Source organism: Chrysemys picta, chromosome 22 (assembly GCF_011386835.1).
Source record: "Chrysemys picta bellii isolate R12L10 chromosome 22, ASM1138683v2, whole genome shotgun sequence".
NCBI classification, from domain to species: Eukaryota; Metazoa; Chordata; order Testudines; family Emydidae; genus Chrysemys; species Chrysemys picta.
The window spans coordinates 3131633-3153017 of NC_088812.1; the positions used below are offsets into that span (position 1 = coordinate 3131633).

At 62.4% G+C, this 21385-nt stretch overlaps 1 protein-coding gene across 1 annotated transcript in view; it reads left to right on the plus strand.

Moving 5' to 3' along the window:
- The window catches only part of MAST1 (microtubule associated serine/threonine kinase 1), a 35844-nt gene that overhangs the window by 5876 nt on the left and 8583 nt on the right, over positions 1-21385 (plus strand). Inside the window, 18 exon segments of the mRNA XM_065576264.1 lie at positions 1910-1998; positions 3775-3850; positions 5223-5301; positions 5643-5803; positions 6236-6311; positions 7009-7218; positions 8271-8372; positions 10117-10249; positions 11150-11217; positions 12552-12637; positions 13811-14019; positions 16679-16817; positions 17122-17254; positions 18209-18374; positions 18706-18807; positions 19154-19276; positions 20226-20335; positions 20798-20961. Of these exon segments, the coding sequence (XP_065432336.1) occupies positions 1910-1998; positions 3775-3850; positions 5223-5301; positions 5643-5803; positions 6236-6311; positions 7009-7218; positions 8271-8372; positions 10117-10249; positions 11150-11217; positions 12552-12637; positions 13811-14019; positions 16679-16817; positions 17122-17254; positions 18209-18374; positions 18706-18807; positions 19154-19276; positions 20226-20335; positions 20798-20961 (2226 nt within the window).

Genomic DNA, 21385 nt, shown 5'->3' on the forward strand with positions numbered 1-21385 from the left:
ACTCCTGCTATCCCAGCCCTGGGCTCCCCCCAGCTCTGCCGGTGCCCCTCACTCCTGACCCGCAGCCTCTGCTATCTCAGCCCTGGCCTCCCCCCACAACTCTGCTGGTGCCCCTCACTTCTGACCCACAGCCCCTGCTATCCCAGCCCAGCTCCCAGCTCTACCGATGCCCCTCATTCCTGGCACTCCCCTTCTCCATCTTTGTTTATTGCACCTCAATCCTGATTTATCTCTGGGTTGGTTTGTTTTGTTGCTGGGGGGGGGGGGAGGTCAGGACTCCTGGGTTCCATTCCCAGCTCCGTCACTGACTCCCTGTGTGACCTTGGGTGAGTTACCTCATTCGCCACTTCGGCCGTGAACCAGCTCTGGGGTGGAGCCTGGCAGCTGGGTAGGAGCCCAGAGCAAGGCAGGACCAGCAGGAGAATGTGAGAGATGGGGCTGGGGGAGGGGAGAATGTCAGGGCTGGATAATTTAAGCAGGATCCTGGGGTCAGCTTGTGTGAGACGTTCTGGAGTCTGTTCCTGACCGGGCATGAAAACACAGCACAATAGTGGGGGCTCCCAGCCCCCCCCCATCCACCCACTGGGCCCCACTCCCCTCACAGAGCTGGAGATAGAACCCAGGAGTCCTGGCTCTCAGCCCCGCCCCCCCCAACCACTGGGCCCCACTCCCCTCACAGAGCTGGAGATAGAACCCAGGAGTCCTGGCTCTCAGCCCCTTCCCCAAACACTAGGCCCCACTCCCCTCAGAGAGCTGGGCAGGGATGTTGTCACACCCTTCCTGCAGTTGAAGTGAAGGTTATAGGCCTATGGGGAGCCTGGCCCCGGGAGGAGAGTGATGTGTAGTGGTTAGAGCAGGGAGGGCCTGGTAGCCCTGCAGCTCCTGTCCTGGGGCTGGGCACTGGTGCCGGAGTGGGGGGAATTCGGGAGGAGGGCAGCACAGACGTCGTCACTGACGTCTGTCCCCATCAAACGGCTGGGAGGGGCCCTACTGCTTAGGGCTGGGAGCCAGGACTCCTGGGTTCTATCCCCGGTGGTGGGAGGGGAGTGGGGGCTAGTGATTAGAGTGGGGAGGGGCTGGGAGCCAGGACTCCTGGGTTCTTTCCCCAGTGGTGGGAGGGGAGTGGGGGCTAGTGGTTAGAGTGGGGAGGGGCTGGGAGCCAGGACTCCTGGGTTCTATCCCTGGGAGGGGAGAGGGGGCTAGTGGTTAGAGTGGGGAGGGGCTGGGAACCAGGACTCCTGGGTTCTTTCCCCGGTGCTGGGAGGGGAGTGGGGGCTAGTGGTTAGAGTGGGGAGGGGCTGGGAACCAGGACTCCTGGGTTCTTTCCCTGGTGCTGGGAGGGGAGTGGGGGCTAGTGGTTAGAGTGGGGAGGGGCTGGCAGCCAGGACTCCTGGGTTCTTTCTCCAGTGGTGGGAGGGGAGTGGGGGCTAGTGGTTAGAGCAGGGAGGGGCTGGGAGCCAGGACTCCTGGGTTCTTTCTCCAGTGGTGGGAGGGGAGTGGGGGCTAGTGGTTAGAGCAGGGAGGGGCTGGGAGCCAGGACTCCTGGGTTCTTTCTCCAGTGGTGGGAGGGGAGTGGGGGCTAGTGGTTAGAGTGGGGAGGGGGCTGGGAACCAGGACTCCTGGGTTCTTTCCCCGGTGCTGAGAGGGGAGTGGGGGCTAGTGGTTAGAGTGGGGAGGGGCTGGGAGCCAGGACTCCTGGGTTCTTTCCCCGGTGCTGGGAGCGGAGTGGAGCAGAGCTCATGGTTTCTAGGCCTGGGCCAGAGGGGGTCGAGAAGACGCCAAAGGGGAGCTGTCTCTTGAAACTCCCTTGATCACATACTGGCTTTGGGACTGGGGTCAGACCCCGTTTCCCCCGAGCCGGCCCACTGAGTCCTGTCCCCCCTTCTCTTGTTCTTTCCCTTCTCTGCAGCTGCCGAACCAGTAACAGGAAGAGCCTGATCCTGACCAGCACGTCCCCGACGCTGCCGCGGCCCCACTCCCCCCTCCCGGGTCACATCGGTGAGTTCCCCCAGCCCGGGACTCCATCCACCCAGCGTCGTCCCAGCCATGCTGCTCCGTAGCCAGCAGGGGGAGCGCTTGCCCCCACCACGGGTGGTTCCCTTCCCTCGCTGGCCCGGGGCTGCTCCCATCAGCCAACGGCTGCCCAGCTCTGCGTCTGGCTCCATCCCTGGGGCCTTGTGTCTGGCTGCCCGTCCGTCCGTCCGTCTGCCTGTCTATTCATTTACCACAGCGTCAATCTATCCATTCATCAGTCTAGCCAGTCGTCCGTTCCTGAGTCCTCCATCCATCCATCCATCTCTGTCAATCCATCCATCCATCCATCCATCCATCCATCCATCTCTGTCAATCCATCCATCCATCCATCCATCCATCCATCCATCCATCTCTTTCAATCCATCCATCCATTCATCAATCTAGCCAGTCGTCCGTTCCTGAGTCATCCATCCATCCATCCATCCATCCATCCATCCATCTCTGTCTATCCATCCATCCATCCATCCATCCATCCATCCATCCATCCATCCAACCATCTCTGTCAATCCATCCATCCATCCATCCATCCATCCATCCATCAATCTAGCCAGTCGTCCGTTCCTGAGTCATCCATCCATCCATCCATCCATCCATCCATCCATCCAACCATCTCTGTCAATCCATCCATCCATCCATCCATCCATCTCTTTCAATCCATCCATCCATCCATCCATCCATCTCTGTCAATCCATCCATCCATCCATCCATCCATCTCTTTCAATCCATCCATCCATCCATCCATCCATCCATCCATCCATCTCTTTCAATCCATCCATCCATTCATCAGTCTAGCCAGTCGTCCGTTCCTGAGTCATCCATCCATCCATCCATCCATCCATCCATCCATCCATCACTCTAACCAGTCATTCGTTCCTGAGTCCTCCATCCATCCATCCATCCTTCCATCCATCTCTTTCAATCCATCCATCCAACCATCCATCTCTTTCAATCCATCTCTCCATCCATCCATCCATCCATCCACTGTCCACCTCACTATAGTCCATCCATCCATTCTTCTGTCTTTCAGATCATCCATCCATTCATCCATCTCCAATCCATCTCCCCATCTAGCCTTCTGCCCATCTATCTATCAGTCTATCCATTTGTCCATTCTTCTGTCAGTCCATCCATCCATCCATCCATCCATCCATCCATCCATCCATCCATCCATCCATCCATCCATCCATTTATCTATCTGCTAATACAGCTGTCTGTCCATGGACGGATTCTGCATCCATCCATCTCTTTCTCATGCCCCCATCACCACTTTCTCCAACCGCCACCAACTTTGCCTGACATTAGGGGAGGGATAGCTCAGTGGCTTGAGTGCTAAACCCAGGGTTGTGAGTTCAGTCCTTGAGGGGGCCATTTAGGGATCTGGGGCAAAAATCTGGCTGGGGATTGGTCCTGCTTTGAGCAGGGGGCTGGACTAGATGACCTCCTGAGGTCCCTTCCAGCCCTGAGATTCTATGATTTTATGACCTGCTGTAATGAATTTAGGCTTACAAAAGTTACAAAATGTCTATTAAAGCTTACAAAAGTATTACTGCCTTCCACCCCATTGGCTGCTCTTGGGAGGAAGTGGGAACAGCGGCCAATAACAATGTAGTCCACCCCCTGTGGCTCTGCCCTCTATGGGGGAAGCATTTGGTGTTGGTGGCAGCGCTGGGATGCTATCCATCGGGGAATCCTAACATGCTCTATGTCTGTCTGTCGTCCCCTGCTCCCTCTCCCTCGCAGGCAGCAGCCCCCTGGACAGCCCGAGGAACTTCTCCCCCAATGCACCCGCCCACTTCTCCTTCACCACCTCGCGCAGGTAAGGGCTGCGCCGCCCCCTTGGTGCCAGTCTCCGGGGAGTGGAACGAGTTTACCGGGCCTCAGCCCAGTTCCCAGGTGTCTTCACCATAAACAACCTTCTCCCTCCACAGCTAACCGACACCCTCCCACCCGCCAGCCGCCTCAGCACAAAACACCAAAGCCTGAACTGGCTCTAGAGCTGGGGAGAGAACCCAGGAGTCCTGACTCCCAGCCCCTCCCCCCCCCGCTCTACCCATTACACCCTACTCCCCTCCTATATCTGGTAATAGAACCCAGGAGTCCTGGCTCCCAGCCCCCCCACTCTAACCACTAGACCCCACGCCCCTCCCAGAGAACCCAGGAGTCCTGGCTCCCATCCGATCCCCTGGCCCACGCAAGAGGCTGCAGCTGCCGCTCCCTGCTCTGATTACAGCCCTGCCCACCCACACCAACCCCTGCCAAGAGCCCGGGGAGAAATGGCGCCGTCTCCTCCCGGTCCTGGCGTCCCTCGGCTGAACCAACTGGTGGAAAGTGCCGCTCCCTTCTCCATTCCGGCCCACGGGGCGCGAGGTCTCTGTCCCTCCGCATGGCGCCTTCCCCATGCGCCCTGGCGCAGGGACGGGGCGAGGGACTGGTGGAGCCGGCTTGGGCCAAAGCCAGGAAGGGAGTGTGAGCAGGACAGGGCCAGGGAGCCAGGACTCCTGGGTTCTCTCCCCAGCTCGGGGAGGGGAACGGGGGCTGGTGGGTTAGAGCGGGGGGGCTGGGAGCCAGGACTCCTGGGTTCTCTCCCCAGCTCTGGGAGGGGAGCGGGGACTGGTGGGTTAGAGTGAGGGGGCCGGGAGCCAGGACTCCTGGGTTCGCTCCCCAGCTCTGGGAGGGAAGCGGGGGCTGGTGGGTTAGAGTGAGGGGGCCGGGAGCCAGGACTCCTGGGTTCGCTCCCCAGCTCTGGGAGGGGAGCGGGGGCTGGTGGGTTAGAGTGAAGGGGCCGGGAGCCAGGACTCCTGGGTTCTCTCCCCAGCTCGGGGAAGGGAGCGGGGGCTGGTGGGTTAGAGCAGGGGGGCTGGGAGCCAGGACTCCTGGGTCCTATACCTGGCTCTGGGAGGGGAGTTAATTAACACCACCATCGTTCCCAGTGGCCCCGTGTGTGACCCCCGAGCCCTTAGGGGACCCCCGGGTCTCAGAGCGGGGGTCCCCATGTAGCTGTTCGGGTGGGGCATTGCCTGGCATCTCTGCTCAGCCCCGTTCTCCCCCATCCCACAAGCCAGGCAGCAGCTCCAAGTCCCTGGCATGGGGGCGGCTGGGCTGGACGGGGCCGAGGCCCTCACTGCTCTCTGGAGACTGGATCCCCACTAGACCGGATCCCCTCACCCTCCGCTGTTTGGTCCCCTCAGGGCAGACGGGCGCCGCTGGTCTCTGGCTTCCCTTCCCTCGTCCGGATATGGAACCAACACGCCCAGCTCCACCGTGTCGGTGAGTGTCGACCCCCCAGACGGGCGGGTAGGGCCGGCCGGCGCGTCCACACAACGCTGGCCCAGTGCGGCGCTGCAGGGAGCGGGGCGGGGAGTCAGCAGGGGGCGCTCTCCTCACTCTGTCAGGGCTGATTTCGGTGCAGCACTAGGGGGCGCTGTGCTGCAGTTCTAATAGGGCGTGGGAGTCTCTTTCACTTCCTCTCCAAAGCGGCGGTTAATTACCTGACACGCCCCACCCCAGAGGTGGCTGCACCTTGAAAGTCATATGAAAATTATCAGAGATTTATCTACAACCTCAGTGCCGGGTCCCTTCCTAACCCTCCTCTTTCTCTCCCTCCCTAGTCGTCCTGCTCATCCCAGGAGCGGCTGCACCAGCTGCCCTACCAGCCCACCATGGACGAGCTGCATTTCCTCTCCAAGCACTTCGGCAGCACCGAGAGCATCACGGACGACGATGGGGGGCGCCGCTCCCCCGCCGTGCGCCCCCGGTCCCGGAGCCTCAGGTACTGCAGGAGCAGAGGGGACGCCCCCATCCCCTCCGGACTCCCCCTCCCCCAGCGTCTGTTCCCTTCCCCTGGGGCTGGGGTCAGCAGGGGGCGCCCTCCCCCAGCAGTCGATGCTGGCCTCAGTGAGGTTAGCGGGTGCTGTGCTGCGGGAAGTGGGGGCTCAGGAGGGGGCGCTCTCCTCTCAAAGCCAGTGCTGACCCCAGTTCCCCAGCAGGGTGATCAGGAGAGGGATCAGGGGCTTAGCAGGGGGTGCAATCCCTTGTGCAAAGCCTTTCTGGTGTAACAGCTCCCAGGTCTCCACCCCAGAGGTGCATCTCAGCGCCGGGTGGGTGGTTTCTGGGAGGTGGGAGGCACTGGGGGGAAACACGGCGTGGGGGGGGCACGGAGATGGAACACCAAGTGACTCCTCCCCCCCTCCCTGCCCTGCAGCCCGGGCCGCTCCCCCTCCTCCTACGACAACGAGATAGTGATGATGAACCATGTGTACAAGGAACGGTTCCCCAAGGTATGCGGGGGGAGGGGGGGGAGGAACAGGCCCTGAGGGCAGCACAGGGGACAAGGGCCCAGGGAGCAGGGGTGGGGGCCCGGGGGCCTGGCAGAGTCCAGCGAGCGGGGGCCCAGGGGTGCAGCAGGATGGGGGCCCGGGGAGCAGGGCAGCCCTGTGCCCTGGTGTGGGATTCGCCAGCGGGGAGGCCTGCGAGGTCCCTGCAGCGCCTGTGGGCAAAGCTCCCGGCTGTGAGTCTCTGGGCAAGGGGAGTCGGGCAGGACGGGCTGAGCAGGACCCCAGGACACCCCCCCTCCCGGGGGGTGTTTCCTTTGGGAAGGGAGCCCTCTGGTGGCGAAACGCTGTACAACCACTGACTGTTCCCATGGGGGATCCCGGGTGGGTCGGAGGGGGGACCCCGCCCCCCATTCCCCTCAGGGTCTCGTTCACCCCTGGGACCAAGAGACAGAGGTCTGGGGGGTCTAGCCAAGGTTGGGTTGCGACAGGCCAGGTGACGCCTTCGTTCCATCTTGGCTTGGGGAAGGGGGGAGTGGGGAAGAGCGGTTAGAGCAGGGGGCTGGGAGCTAGGACTCCTGGGTTCTGCCCTGGCTCAGGGAGGGCAGTGGGGTTCCTGCTCAGAGCAGTCTGGTCTCTGGGGTAAACGCCCCCCCCCCCGGTGCCGGCTCAGTAGAGTCTCCCCATCCCCGCCCCCGGCCAGGCCACGGCGCAGATGGAGGAGAAGCTGCAGGATTTCATCACGGCCTTCGAGCCGGAGAGCGTGCTGCCCCTGGCCGACGGGGCACTCAGCTTCATCCACCACCAGGTGATCGAGCTGGCCCGGGACTGCCTGGCCAAGGCCCGCGAGGGGCTGATCACCAGCATCTACTTCTACGAGCTGCAGGAGAACATGGAGAAGCTGCTGCAGGACGTGAGTGGGGGGAGGGGCTGCCAGCGGGTGTGGACGGGAGCGGGCCGGGGGGGTGATGGGGCAGTGGGGCTGTGACGGGAGCGGGCCGGGGGGTGATGGGGCAGTGGGGCTGTGACGGGAGCGGGCTGGGGGGTGATGGGGCAGTGGGGCTGTGACGGGAGTGGGCTGGGGGGTTATGGGGCTGTGCCGGGAGCGGGCTGGGGGGTGATGGGGCAGTGGGGCTGTGCCGGGAGCGGGCTGGGGGGTGATGGGGCAGTGGGGCTGTGCCGGGAGCGGGCTGGGCAGTGATGGGGCAGTGGGGCTGTGCCGGGAGCGGGCTGGGGGGTGATGGGGCAGTGGGGCTGTGACGGGAGCGGGCCGGGGGGTGATGGGGCAGTGGGGCTGTGACGGGAGCGGGCTGGGGGTGATGGGGCAGTGGGGCTGTGACGGGAGTGGGTTGGGGGTGATGGGGCAGTGGGGCTGTGACGGGAGTGGGCTGGGGGGTGATGGGGCTGTGACGGGAGTGGGTTGGGGGTGATGGGGCAGTGGGGCTGTGACGGGAGCGGGCTGGGGGGTGATGGGGCAGTGGGGCTGTGACGGGAGCGGGCTGGGGGGTGATGGGGCAGTGGGGCTGTGACGGGAGCGGGCTGGGGGGTGATGGGGCAGTGGGGCTGTGATGGGAGCGGGCTGGGGGGTGATGGGGCAGTGGGGCTGTGACGGGAGCGGGTTGGGGGTGATGGGGCAGTGGGGCTGTGACGGGAGCGGGCTGGGGGGTGATGGGACAATGGGGATGTGCCGGGAGCGGGCTGGGCGGTGATGGGGCAGTGGAGCTGTGCCGGGAGCGGGCTGGGCGGTGATGGGGCAGTGGAGCTGTGCCGGGAGCGGGCTGGGGCAACAGGGGTAGGACGGGGGGTCAGAGGGATGCGATGGGAGCAGGAGGGTGCTGGGGGACATGATGAGGGCCCTGGGGATGATGCGAGTGGCGTGGGGCAGGAGGGCAGGCTCTCTGGGGCAGGCCCAGGACATAGGGCCGGCATGGGCTGCCTCTCATCTCCCCCCGCCCCCGCCCCCAGGCCTACGAGCGCTCGGAGAGCCTGGAAGTCGCCTTCGTGACCCAGCTGGTGAAGAAGCTGCTGATCATCATCTCCCGCCCGGCGCGGCTCCTGGAGTGCCTGGTGAGGGCGGGCAGGAGCCCCCCACTCTGCTGCGCCCCACGCTAGGGGCTGGGGCTCTCCTCTGGGACACCCAGATCCCAGCCCTGCTGCCCGTCAGAGCACCGTGCTGCGAGCATCCCTGCTCTAACCCTAACCCTATGCCAAGCCCCAGCTCTAACCACTAGCCCCCGCTCCCCTCCCAGAGCCGGGGAGACAACCCAGGAGTCCTGGCTCCCAGCCTCCCTACTCTGCCCCCTAACCCCCACTCCTCTCCCTGAGCTGGGATAGAACCCAGGAGTCCTGGCTCCCAGCCCCCCTGCTCTAAACACTTAGACCCCCAGCTCGTCCCCCAGAGCCAGGGGGAGAACCCAGGAATCCTGGTTCCTAGCCCCACTCCTGCTCTACCCACCTCTCTGACTCCATTCTGTGCCTGTCCCCATCCCCCCTGTGCCTGTCCCCCAGCTCCCCCACTCACACCCCCAGCCTGCCCCTATCTCTCTATGTTCCCCCCATAGCCATCCCCAAACCTGGCAGCTTGGATCACCCATGCCAGCCAATCGGATGGCACCCAGCCGGTCGCCCTGACAACAGCAGTGCTGGCCACTGATTGGGCTGCTGCCTTGGCCCAATGGCGAGCAAGCTGGCAGCAGGGAGCGGTGTGGCATTGGCCAAGGCAGGTTGCTGATGCGGCCTGTTGCTGTGGCAACAGCCATCGCTGCCCAGTTGCTAGAGGGCCGTCATGGCAACAGAGACAGGCAGAGCCATCCTCCAGCTAGGATGTAGGTAGCCCCTCTGCTCTGAACCCCGAGAGCCCCAGCCGTCTAACTCGCCAAGCAGTGTGTGACCCCCGCTTCGCCCAGGGACATGGGGTGGGGAGACCCAGGGGGAGGGTCCGGCAGCTTCTGAGACGGAGACAAAGGACACAGCTCTGTGTGTGTGCGTGTGTGAGAGAGAGAGAGAGAGTCCCCTGACAAACACCCAAAATACATCCACGAACAAAGACACCTGAGACACAACCCCCCCCCCAACATCCGACACACACAAGAAGAGCTCTGTGTAGCTCGAAAGCTTGTCTCTCTCACCAGGAGAAGTTGGTCCAATAAAGGATATTTCCTCACCCACCTTGTCATGCTACACATCCCAACACACATACACACCTGAAACACAAATACACCCCCACACACTTGACACCCACTCCCACCCACCTGAAACACACACACACGCCAACACATGTCCAAATCCCTGAAACACAAATACACCCTCCCCCACACACCTGAAACAGACACGCACAAATACCTGAAACGGACATAGAGACACACCAACACACACACACCCCCAACACAGATGTGCACAAATGCCTGCAAGGCCTGACCTGACACACACATACACCCCACACCCCTGAAACACACAAAGGCACAAACACCTGATACACACTCGCACAGAAATGCCTGATGCACACTCACTTACACACACACCCCTGATACGCCTATACAGACTGATGCAAACAAGGGCACACACCTGCTGTGCCCCCTGCTGGCAGTCCCTGGTATGCCAGTGCCCCGCTCCCATCCTGCTCGCTGACCTGGTAACCACCCGCCCTGCGTGCAGATCTATAGTTGGGGCACACACCTCCCAGTGCCTGCTCTCGGACACAAGGGCAGCCCTGGGGTGTCTCCCCAGCCCGCAGTGTCTCTATATGGGGGTGTGCCCCGCCCCTGCCTGCCCGTTAGTGACGGGGCTGGGTGGCCGTGCCGGCGTCTTGCAGGAGTTTAACCCCGAGGAGTTTTACCACCTGCTGGAGGCGGCTGAGGATCACGCCAAGGAGGGACACCTGATGAAGACGGACATTCCCCGCTACATCATCAGCCAACTGGGCCTCACCCGCGACCCCTTCACAGGTAACCCCGGCAGGGGAGAGGGGCACGGGGACCGGTGCCCTCTGTGGCCAGGCCTATGCTGGCGAGCATGGGTGGCTGCGACTGCATGCGTGTTGGCATTGCACAAGTGTGTGTGATGGCATGTGGGTGTTTGCGTGCGTCTTAGCATGCACGTGTGCGTGACTGCAGGTGAGTGTGTGACTGCGTGTGTTAGCATTCCTGTGTGTGTTATTGCATGTGTGTGTGTGTTATTGCACATTGGGGTGTGACTGCACATGTGTAAGATTGCACGTGGCTGCTTGACTGCATGTGTGTTAGCAGGCACATGTGTGTGTAATTGCACATTGGTGTGTGATTGTGTATTATCATTTTTGTATTAGCATACACATGTGTGTGTGTGATTGCATGTGGCTGTGTGACTGCATGTGTATTAGCAGGCACATGTGTGTGTTGCACATTGGTGTGTGACTGTGCATGTTAGCATACACGTGTGTGTGTGATTGCATGTGGGTGTGTGACTGTGCATTAGCAGGCATGTGTCTGTGCTTGCATTTCTATGACTACATGTGTGTTAGCATTCACATGGGTGTCTGAAGACATACATGTATTTGCAACTCTGTGCATATGTCTATATGCATATGTGTGACTGCATATGTGTATGTATGACTGCATGTGTGTTTGCAGCCGCGTGTGTGTGCCTGTATGACTGCATGCGTGTATCTGTGTGTGGGCCTACACGTGACTACATTCATGTTAGCATGCACACGTGTGTACGCGCCTGCCTTGTCTGGGACTGGCTTGTCTATCCCTGTGCATGTGTCCGTGTGTGTGTGTGTGTGTGTGTGTGGCTGCCCGCATTGCCCTTCCTTCGTTACTTGGGGGCTCCCGTGACCCCTCTCCTCAGTCCATGTTTCTCCCCAGACATGGTGCATCTGGAGGAACACGACAGCGGTGGATCCAACACGCCCGAGACAGACGAGTTCATGGAGGTAAGTCCCCGCCCCCAGGTTTGCAGACAGCACGTGGCCATCAGGGCTCCGAGCCATGGGGGGTGGGCAGCATGTGACGGCTGGGGCTGGTGCCCCACAGCTCTGGGTCTCTACTGATGGGGCCATAATAATGTGGGGGACTTGCCATCCCACTGCCCCCTAGTGGAGGGGATTGGAACAGCCCTTGTGTGTGTCAGAACTGCCCCCGTGCCCTGGCCCGAGGTGCTGTAATGGGCGCCATCCCGCTGGGTCCCACTGGGTGGCAGTATGGCACAGGGCATTTGCCCACTCAGAGATACGAACGCACAACAGAGGCAACACAACCGCACTCCCACACAGCCACACAACGCCCAGACACCCGCACGCTCCCGTACAGGTTTACAGAGAAACACACACAGATTGGTGTGCAACATAATCACACACACCTAGACGGACACAACCCCGGAAACAGCACACACAACTCACCCAAGAGGCACCCACACACCTCCCTGTCACACCCCCTCCGAGAACCAACCCTCAAAACCACAGTCCACCCCAGACACACACAGTCCAGCATGCAGCACACACACAAGGCTAGAGGGACACAACCCCAGAATCAACCCACACAACCTGTGAGACACACACACTCACCACCGTCACACAGCTCCAGAGAAACGACCCCCAAAACAGCACCCCTGCTGAGACACACAACTCCAGAAACACTCCCCATGGACACACATGCCACAGCCCCAGAAACAAACAACACGCAAATGCTGCCAACGGTCACACACCCCAGAAGGACACAGCCTGAGAAACAACATGCAGAGACATACACTTTCCGCAGACACACACAACCCCAGGAACAATACAACCCACCCCAGACACACACAAACACACTCACACTCCCTGCGGAGCCACCTCCCTCACAGACACACAACATCTGAAACACTACACTCCCCACAGAGCCATCAACTTGGAAATAACACACACACACACAGATACACAACCCCAGAAGCAACACACAGACACACTGGACACAGACACGCATACACAGACCCAGAAACAACACACCCCCTAGATCCACTCCACCAGGGACTCCCAGCCCCACAGCTACACGCACAAACGCAACTCCCAGCCCCCTGCGCCCGGGCGCTGGGCCCAGGCTGCCCCACCTGGCTTTAGCCCAGAATGGGAACACCAGGCACCCGGTGCTCTAGGAGGAAGTGGGGTCTAGTGGTTAGAGCAGGGGGCTGGGAGCTGGTGGGGCCCGAGGGCTGACATGGGGGCTGGATTTGGGGGGTCGGGGCTCCCTCTTTCCCACCCCTACCCTCAGTGATGCGTGTGATTTATTCCAGGGCCGGGGAGCTGCCCTGAAACACAAGAAACCGCCCGGAGAAGGGGACTTTGAAACCATCAAACTTATTAGCAATGGAGCCTATGGGTGAGAGAGTGTTGGGGGAGGGGTTGAACCCTGACCCGGGGCCGTGGTCTGCACCCCTTGGGGGTCAGGGGGAGGCAGGAGAGATTTGGCTCCTCTCCTCACAGCTCCACTGCTCTGTGGAAGGGATCAGCACCCCCAAACCCGCCCCCAGGCTCACAGAGAATTTGAGGGGGGAAGGGAGAACCCTGGACTCCTGGGTTCTGTCCCAGCTCCGAGGCAGCAGTGAGGTTGAGCGGTTAGAGTGGGGGAGGACTGGGTGTCAGTCCAGGTTCTCGCGCCAGTCCTGGGAGGGGAGCGGTTAGAGTTGGGGGGTTGGCTCCAGGACTCCTGGGTTCTCGCGCCAGCCCTGAGAGGGGAGCGGTTAGAGTTGGGGGGTTGGCTCCAGGACTCCTGGGTTCTCACGCTAGCTCTGGGAGGGGAGCGGTTAGAGTTGGGGGGTTGGCTCCAGGATTCCTGGGTTCTCGCGCCAGCCCTGAGAGGGGAGCGGTTAGAGTTGGGGGGTTGGCTCCAGAACTCCTGGGTTCTCACGCTAGCTCTGGGAGGGGAGCGGTTAGAGTTGGGGGGTGGGAGGTTGGCTCCAGGACTCCTGGGTTCTCGCGCCAGCCCTGAGAGGGGAGCGGTTAGAGTTGGGGTGTTGGCTCCAGGATTCCTGGGTTCTCGCGCCAGCCCTGAGAGGGGAGCGGTTAGAGTTGGGGGGTTGGCTCCAGAACTCCTGGGTTCTCACGCTAGCTCTGGGAGGGGAGCGGTTAGAGTTGGGGGGTGGGAGGTTGGCTCCAGGACTCCTGGGTTCTCGCGCTGGCCCTGGGAGGGGAGCGGTTAGAGTTGGGGGGTTGGCTCCAGAACTCCTGGGTTCTCGTGCCAGCCCTGGGAGGGGAGCGGTTAGAGTTGGGGGGTGGGAGGTTGGCTCCAGGACTCCTGGGTTCTCGCGCCGGCCCTGGGAGGGGAGCGGTTAGAGTTGGGGGGTTGGCTCCAGGACTCCTGGGTTCTCGCGCCAGCCCTGGGAGGGGAGCGGTTAGAGTTGGGGGGTTGGCTCCAGGACTCCTGGGTTCTCGCGCCAGCCCTGGTAGGGGAGCGGTTGGAGTTGGGGGGTGGAGGGTTGGCGCCAGGACTCCTGGGTTCTCCCCAGGCCCCGGCGGCTGGGCGGGGCCGGACCGACCCTGTGCTGGGTTTCAGGGCCGTGTACTTGGTGCGGCACAAGGAGACGCGGCAGCGCTTTGCCATGAAGAGGATCAACAAGCAGAACCTGATCTTGCGGAACCAGATCCAGCAGGCGTTCGTGGAGCGAGACATCCTCACCTTCGCCGAGAACCCCTTCGTCGTCAGCATGTTCTGCTCCTTCGAGACCAAGCGCCACCTCTGCATGGTCATGGAGTATGTGGAAGGTACAGCGGGCACGCCTGGGGCTGGGGGGGCACGCCTGGGGCTGGGGGGAATGGGGGGCACACCTGGGGCTGGGGGGAATGGGGGGCACGCCTGGGGCTGGGGGGCACGCCTGGGGCTGGGGGGAATGGGGGGCACACCTGGAGCTGGGGGGAATGGGGGGCACACCTGGGGCTGGGGGAGCCACCTCCGGAGCTAAGGGGTCAGGAGGGCATGCCTGGGGTGGGAGGGGGGCACTTCTGGAGCTGGGGGGGGCAGGGCGGGCACACCCAGGGATGGGGGGGCCACAGCCCGGCCCACCTTGGGAGGGGACACCAACAGCAGCCCTGAAACTGGCTCCGCTGCCCATGCAGCACTGTCGCACTATGGTGCGGCTGGCTAGCGTGTGTCATGTCACAACATGGCGTCGTCGTGTTGTGATGTGGTGGGGCTGCCTAGCAGTGTGTTGTATCAAAACATGGTGTTGTCGCGACGTGGCGGAGCAGTGTGTTGTATCACAACATGGTGTTGTCGCGACGTGGCGGAGCAGTGTCTTGTGTCACAACATGGTGGCGTTGTGTTGTGATGTGGTGGGGCTGCCCAGCAGTGTGTTGTGATGTGATGGTGTAGCGTGTTGTGTCACAACATGGTGGTGTCGCGACATGGTGGAGCAGTGTGTTGTGTCACAACATGGTGGCGTTGTGTTGTGATGTGGTGGGGCTGCCCAGCAGTGTGTTGTGATGTGATGGTGTAGCGTGTTGTTGTGTCACAACATGGTGGTGTCGCGACATGGTGGAGCTGCCTAGCAGTGTCGTGTCACCACACAGTGGCGTTGTGTCGTGACGTGCCCCCTCTGCACAGCGATGGGACACCTCCCAGCAGGGTGGTGTGATCCTGTGACCTGCCCTCTCTGCGCAGTGGCGTGGCCATGCCATGGTGGCGGTGTGTCGTGCCGGGCTGGCTCTGCAGGGTGGTGCGGTGTGAGGTGCTGACTGCGCAGCGGGGTGATGCCATGTCATGGTGGCACTGTGCTGTGCTGACACGGAATTGACAGGTGGGGATGGTGGGTCATGCGTGGGGGATGGGTGTTGGGACGGGTTGACATTGGGTCATGACGGAGCAGGGTCAGTGTGGCCTCTCGACTGGGTGGAGTTGTATTGCAATGAGGGGACGTGATGGGGAGATGTTGCATCATGACAGGGATCGGGCCAGGGAACGCTCGTGCCAAGACACGGCCTTGCTGGGTCACGACAGGGCCGTGTTCTGTCCTAACGGCGCCGGGGTTTAGAGTGGCAGGGTGGCATTGTGGGGCAGCGTCGTGTCCCCACGGGGTGGATTTGTGTGGTAGCGTGACGGGTCGGCACTGTGGTGTGCCAGGGTGCCGTTGTCTTGGGACAGGGCGGTGGTGGGTTGTGACAGCGCCGTGTTGCATTTCACCGGGGCGATGTAGTGACATGCCATCTTGCCTCACATCCTCTCGGCACAGGCTTCCCACGGTGAGACCCCGACATCACCGAGAGGCTGTTTTAACTGCTCCTGGGGAATTCTGCGCCAAAAAATTAACATTCTGCACACAATATTTTAAAATTCTGCAGAAGTCTGCATAGTTCATTTGTCAAAATACACAATATAATCACGCCAGTTTCAATTATTTTGGTAATTTATTTCAAAATACCTCTCAGCGTGTATGTCTGTAACAATACAGATGACAAAAAAGAGTCAGGAAATGTTTTTTGACAAATAGATTCCTTACTAGGCATATTAATACAGAACTCTGAGAAATAATTCCTTTAAACTACAGTGCTGAACCGTATTTCCCGCACCCCTCAGAAGCAGTGCAAACCTCGGGGGAGTCAGGGGTAATGGAGGAGCTGAGGGAGAGGGAAGTAATTGCTGGGAAGGAGCTTGGGTGTGAACTTTGGAGGGTTGTTGGATATGGGTGGGAAAAGTATGGAACATTTTGGGGGGGGCGGGGCGGGGCGGGGGGATTGTTAGGGAGCTTCCCCCTGGTTGACCCCTGGCCTTTTCCATTCATCAAGCACATCAGCCCCTGTCCCCATGTGTCCCCCCACCCCAGCTCAGACACCCCCTCCCCCCATCCCCATGTGGCCCTGCACCACTCCTGTCCCCATGTGTCTCTGTGCCCCCACTCAGCCATCCCCCTTCACCCATGTGGCCCTGCACCCCTTCCCCCTGTGCCTCCACTCCCATTCAGCCCCTGCCCCAGCCTGTCCTCCTCCCACTAGCCCTTATGATCTCCTATCTGTGACCTCCCAGCAGCTCCATGTGCCCCATGCTGTCTGTCTCCCCATATCCCTGGCACTACATTTCTCTTCCCTCTCAGCAGCTGGGGCTGGCTGGGAGCGGCTGCTTTAGTCTAGCACCACAGCGCCCTCTGGTGGGCAAAAGGTGGAACGGCAGCAATTTTCCAGCAGAAGTTATTTTCTGTGGAAAAAAATAAAAGTATGCACGGCACATGAATTATGTTCACACGCAGTGGTGCAGAATCCCCCCAGGAGTATCTAAGTACATTGGGGCTGGAAGCCGAGATTCCTGGAGAGGGTCTGGGGCTCCATGAATCCCACCATCAACAGGGCTCGAGAATGGGGAGCTCCCTGCTCTAGGGGTATGAGGGGAATCCTCCTCCCAGGGTAAACTGGGTCTCTCTGGCTCCCCTGGCAGGTGGGGACTGTGCCACGCTGCTGAAGAACATTGGGGCCCTGCCCGTGGAGCTGGCGCGAATGTACTTCGCCGAGACCGTGCTGGCCCTGGAGTATCTGCACAACTATGGCATTGTCCACCGCGACCTCAAACCCGACAAGTATGGAGCCAGTGGGGCGGGGAGCAGGACGCCTGGGTTCTCTGCCCAGCTCTGGGAGGGGAGTGGGGCCTAGCGGGGGGGCTGGGAGGCAGGACTCCTGGGTTCTATTCCCAGAAGGAGGCAGCTTCTTCCATTGCTCTTTCATCTCCATCCCTCAGCCCCATCTGGGGCCCCCCCAGCTCCCCCCAAGGATGGGGGTGGGCCATGCAATGTGGTGATCTGGGGCCCAGGAGGGGGTGGCGGGGCCTCAGAATCCCGCTCCCCAGCCCCTGCTCTCAGGGGCTCCCTGTCGCTGTCCCCCCAGCCTGCTCATCACTTCCATGGGGCACATCAAGCTGACAGACTTTGGCCTCTCCAAGATGGGGCTGATGAGCCTCACGACCAACCTGTATGAGGGCCACATCGAGAAGGACGCCCGCGAGTTCCTGGACAAGCAGGTGAGGCCACGGGGCAGGGGATGGGGGGCCATGGGGTGGAGCTACAGGGGCCCCTGTTGGGGGGGATCAGGCAGGGGATGGGCATTAGGCCAGGGCTAGTGGGGCTCAGTGGGGGCACTAGCTGGGGGCTAATGGGGTGGGGGGCTCAGCGGGGGGCTGGGGACACTGGCCGAGGACTGATGGGGGGTGGGGGGTGTCACGGAGTCCCCGGGCGATGCTCTGGAACTGCTCCCCACAAAGCCAGTCAGGACTCCGGGGAGCCTCCTCTCCCTCAGAGCAGACTGTCTTCAGGGCAAGACGCTCACTTGGGTCTCTCCTGGGAGCATTCAGCATATGTCCCTCCATGCGCTTCCCACAGCGAGTCCGCCCTGGCGGGGTCCTGGGGAAGCCAAAGGGTCCTGCACCCCCCACTTCGCAGTCAGACGTGACTCTCAGCCAGCCAGTAAAACAGGTTTATTAGATGACCGGAACACGGGTTAAAACAGAGCTTGTAGGTCCAGAGAACGGGACCCCTCAGCCGGGTCCATTCTGGGGCCCAGTGAGCCAGACACCCCCGTCTGCCCTCACTCCCCGTCCCCAGCCAGCCCCAAACTAAAACCCCCTCCAGCCCTATCTCCTCTGCCTTGTTCCTTTCCCGGGCCAGGAGGTCACCTGATCTTTGTTCACCTTTAGCTATTTCCTTGCAGGGGGGGAAGGGGCCCGGCCATTTGTTGCCAGGGACACAGAGTGCCAGTGATTTATGCACACTGGCCTTTCCCCACCACCTAGAGACTTAAGAACTGCATTGGGGAAACTGAGGCACCCACACAGTATTCAGAGGAAACATTAAGAACAGTCCCACTTTGTCACAGGGGGCTCAGCGGGGGCTAGGGGCACTGGCCGAGGACTGACGGGGCGGGGGGCTCAGCGGGGGTGGGGGCACTGGCCGAGGACTGACGGGCGCCCCCTGGGCAGGTGTGCGGGACCCCCGAGTACATCGCGCCCGAGGTGATCCTGCGGCAGGGCTACGGGAAGCCGGTGGACTGGTGGGCCATGGGCATCATCCTGTACGAGTTCCTGGTGGGCTGCGTCCCCTTCTTCGGGGACACCCCCGAGGAGCTCTTCGGGCAGGTCATCAGCGGTAGGTGGGGGCGCGGGGGGGAGGGGGTCTTGGGCATCCCCGGGGGGGGGGGTGAAGTTTGAGGGCAGGTTCATGGAGGGGACAATGTAAATTTTGTGGGAAGTGTCGGGGGTGGGGCTGAGTTTGGGGGAGGGGCTGAGTTTGGGGGGGAAGCGTCGGGGGTGGGGCTGAGTGTGGGGGGGAAGAGTTGGGGTGGGGCTGAGTTTGGGGGAGGCTCTGAGTTTGGAGGGAAGGGTCAGGGGAGTGACTGAGTGTGGGGGGGAAGAGTCGGGGGTGGGGCTGAGTTGGGGTCCAGCTCTGCCCCCATCTAACCCCCCGCCCCCATTCTCAGACGACATCCTGTGGCCGGATGGGGAGGAGGCCCTGCCCGCGGATGCCCAACACCTCATCTCCTGCCTGCTGCAGACCGACCCGCTCGTCCGCCTGGGGGCCGGTAAGACGTTTCCCCCCCCCCCCCCACGGGGCCCAGCTGGGGACGGGCACTCGGGCTCGGGGCCACGAGCATCGCACCATGGACCTGCTGCAGCCTTTTGGCCATTACAGCCGTGTGGTGCCCAGCAGCCATGGGCCCGGGCGGCTCTGGCTGCCCCCAGCGAAGGGCCCTGCCCCCTGGCCTCCCCCTGCCCACCCTCAGCGAAGGGCCCCGCCCCCCGGCCTCCCGCTGCCCGCCCCCCCAGCGAACGGCCCTGCCCCCTGGCCTCCCGCTGCCCGCCCCCCAGCGAAGGGCCCTGCCCCCCGGCCTCCCCTCCCTGACGCCCGGCGGGGGTCTGTCTCCGCAGGTGGCGCGTTCGAGGTGAAGCAACACAACTTCTTCAAGGAGCTCGACTGGGCGGGGCTGCTGCGCCACAAGGCCGAGTTCATCCCCCACCTGGAGTCGGAGGAGGACACCAGCTACTTCGACAGCAAGTGCCCCCCCTCGCTTCTGCCACCCCCTCCCCACCACGGGCACAGCCCGGGCAGCCCGCCATGGCCGAAGCATGAGCCAGTCTGGGGTCCAGAGCTCAGGGAATGGGGACTCAAGAGACTTGTGTATCTAGAACCATGGGTCTGGGGGCTCAGGTTCTCTCCCGGCTCTGGGAGGGGAGTGGGGTCTAGTGGTTGGAGCAGGGGGGCTGGGAGCCAGGACTCCTGGGTTCTATCCCCAGCTCTGGGAGGGGCGTGGGGTCTAGTGGTTAGAGCAGGGGGCTGGGAGCCAGGACTCCTGAGTTCTATGGCCCAGCTCTGGGATGGGTGTGGGGTCGAGTGGCTAGAGCAGGGGGGGCGGGGAGCCAGGACTCCTGGGTTCTATGGCCCAGCTCTGGGAGGGGAGTGGGGTCTAGTGGTTGGAGCAGGGGGGCGCTGCGAGCCAGGACTCCTGGGTTCTCTCCCCGGCTCTGGCAGAGTAGGGGTGTTCAATCCTCCATGCTGCCACCAGGGGGTGTTGCTTTCCATTTCTTTTAAAGGAGATTAGGGTCTGATGTTCTCGGCCTAGTCAGTGGCTGGGCAAGCTGCCCACACTCCAGGCCCACAGGCAGCATCTCTGGCCGGGGGCAGAAGGGACCTCGGTCTCCATGCCCTGTTCAGTCCCTAGTCCCCCTGGGATCCCATTAACGCCAGTCGGGTGACGGGGTTATGTGCCATGGGCCCCCGGCCTGCTGAGAGCCTGCAAACTCATTGTGTCCGGGCGGGCCACTTGAGCCGCTGGGAATGAATGGCAGGATCAGGGACCCCTCGTCCAACACTGAGATGCAGCCACCTCTGGGGTGGGGTGGGGGGCTGTGTATACGGGGACCCCTCATCTGGTGTTGAGATGCAGCCACCTCTGGGGTGGCGCACAGGGGCTGTTTATTACTATCTCCCTTCCCCCTCCAGCTCGTTCGGACAAGTACCACCACATCAACTCGTACGACGAGGACGACACGACGGAGGATGAGCCGGTGGAAATCCGGCAGTTCTCGTCCTGCTCCCCCAGGTTCAGCAAGGTGGGACCGCGTAACACCGAAGGCAAAGGGCTGGCCAGTCTGGGGCGCCTGGGGCAGTGGTTGTGTGGGATGAGTTTGTGTGTGTGATGCATGGAACCTGTGAGAGCTGTTGGGCTTGGATAAATGGGTGCTGTATCTGTGGGGCCAGGTCTGTGGGCTGGCGATCTGTGGGGCTGGGGTCACGTGTGTTATCCGTGGGTGCGTGTGTGTGATCCATGGGGCTGGAAGTGCATGTGCGAACCGTGGGTCTGGGGCCGTGTGCAATCCGTGGGGCTGGGGGCGCATGGGATCCGTGGGGCTGGAAGTGTGTGCGAGCCGTGGGGCTGGGGGCGCGTGTGCGAGCCATGGGGCTGGAAGCGCGGGTGCGAGCCGTGGGGCTGGGGCCGTGTGCGAGCCGTGGGGCTGCGGGCGGGTGGGATCCGTGGGGCTGGCGGCGCCTCCCCTGACCCTCGCCCCCCCCAGGTGTACAGCAGCATGGAGCACCTCTCCCAGCACGAGCCCAAGGGCCCGGGCGTCCCCAAGCGGGACCAGAGCAACAAACACAAGGACGAGGCGCTCGGCAAACGCGAGAGCCTGGGCAGCTTCACCCTGCGGGACAAGAGCTGGCGCAGCGGCTCCCCGGAGCTGTGAGTGGGGGGGCTCCACGGGGGGTGACTGGGGGCTCCCCGGAGCTGTGAGTGGGGGGGGTCCCGGAGCTGTGAGTGGGGGGCTCCCCGGAGCTGTGAGTGGCGGGCTCCACGGGGGGTGACTGGGGGCTCCCTGGAGCTGTGAGTGGGGGGGCTCCACGGGGGGGTGACTGGGGGTCCCCGGATCTGTGAGTGGGGGGGCTCCACAGGGGGTGACTGGGGGCTCCCCGGAGCTGTGAGTGGGGGGGGCTCCACGGGGGGGTGACTGGGGGTCCCCGGAGCTGTGAGTGGGGGGGCTCCACGGGGGGGTGACTGGGGGTCCCCAGAGCTGTGAGTGCGGGGGGGCTCCACGGGGGGGTGACTGGGGCTCCCCGGAGCTGTGAGTGGGGGGGCTTCACGGGGGGGTGACTGGGGGTCCCCGGAG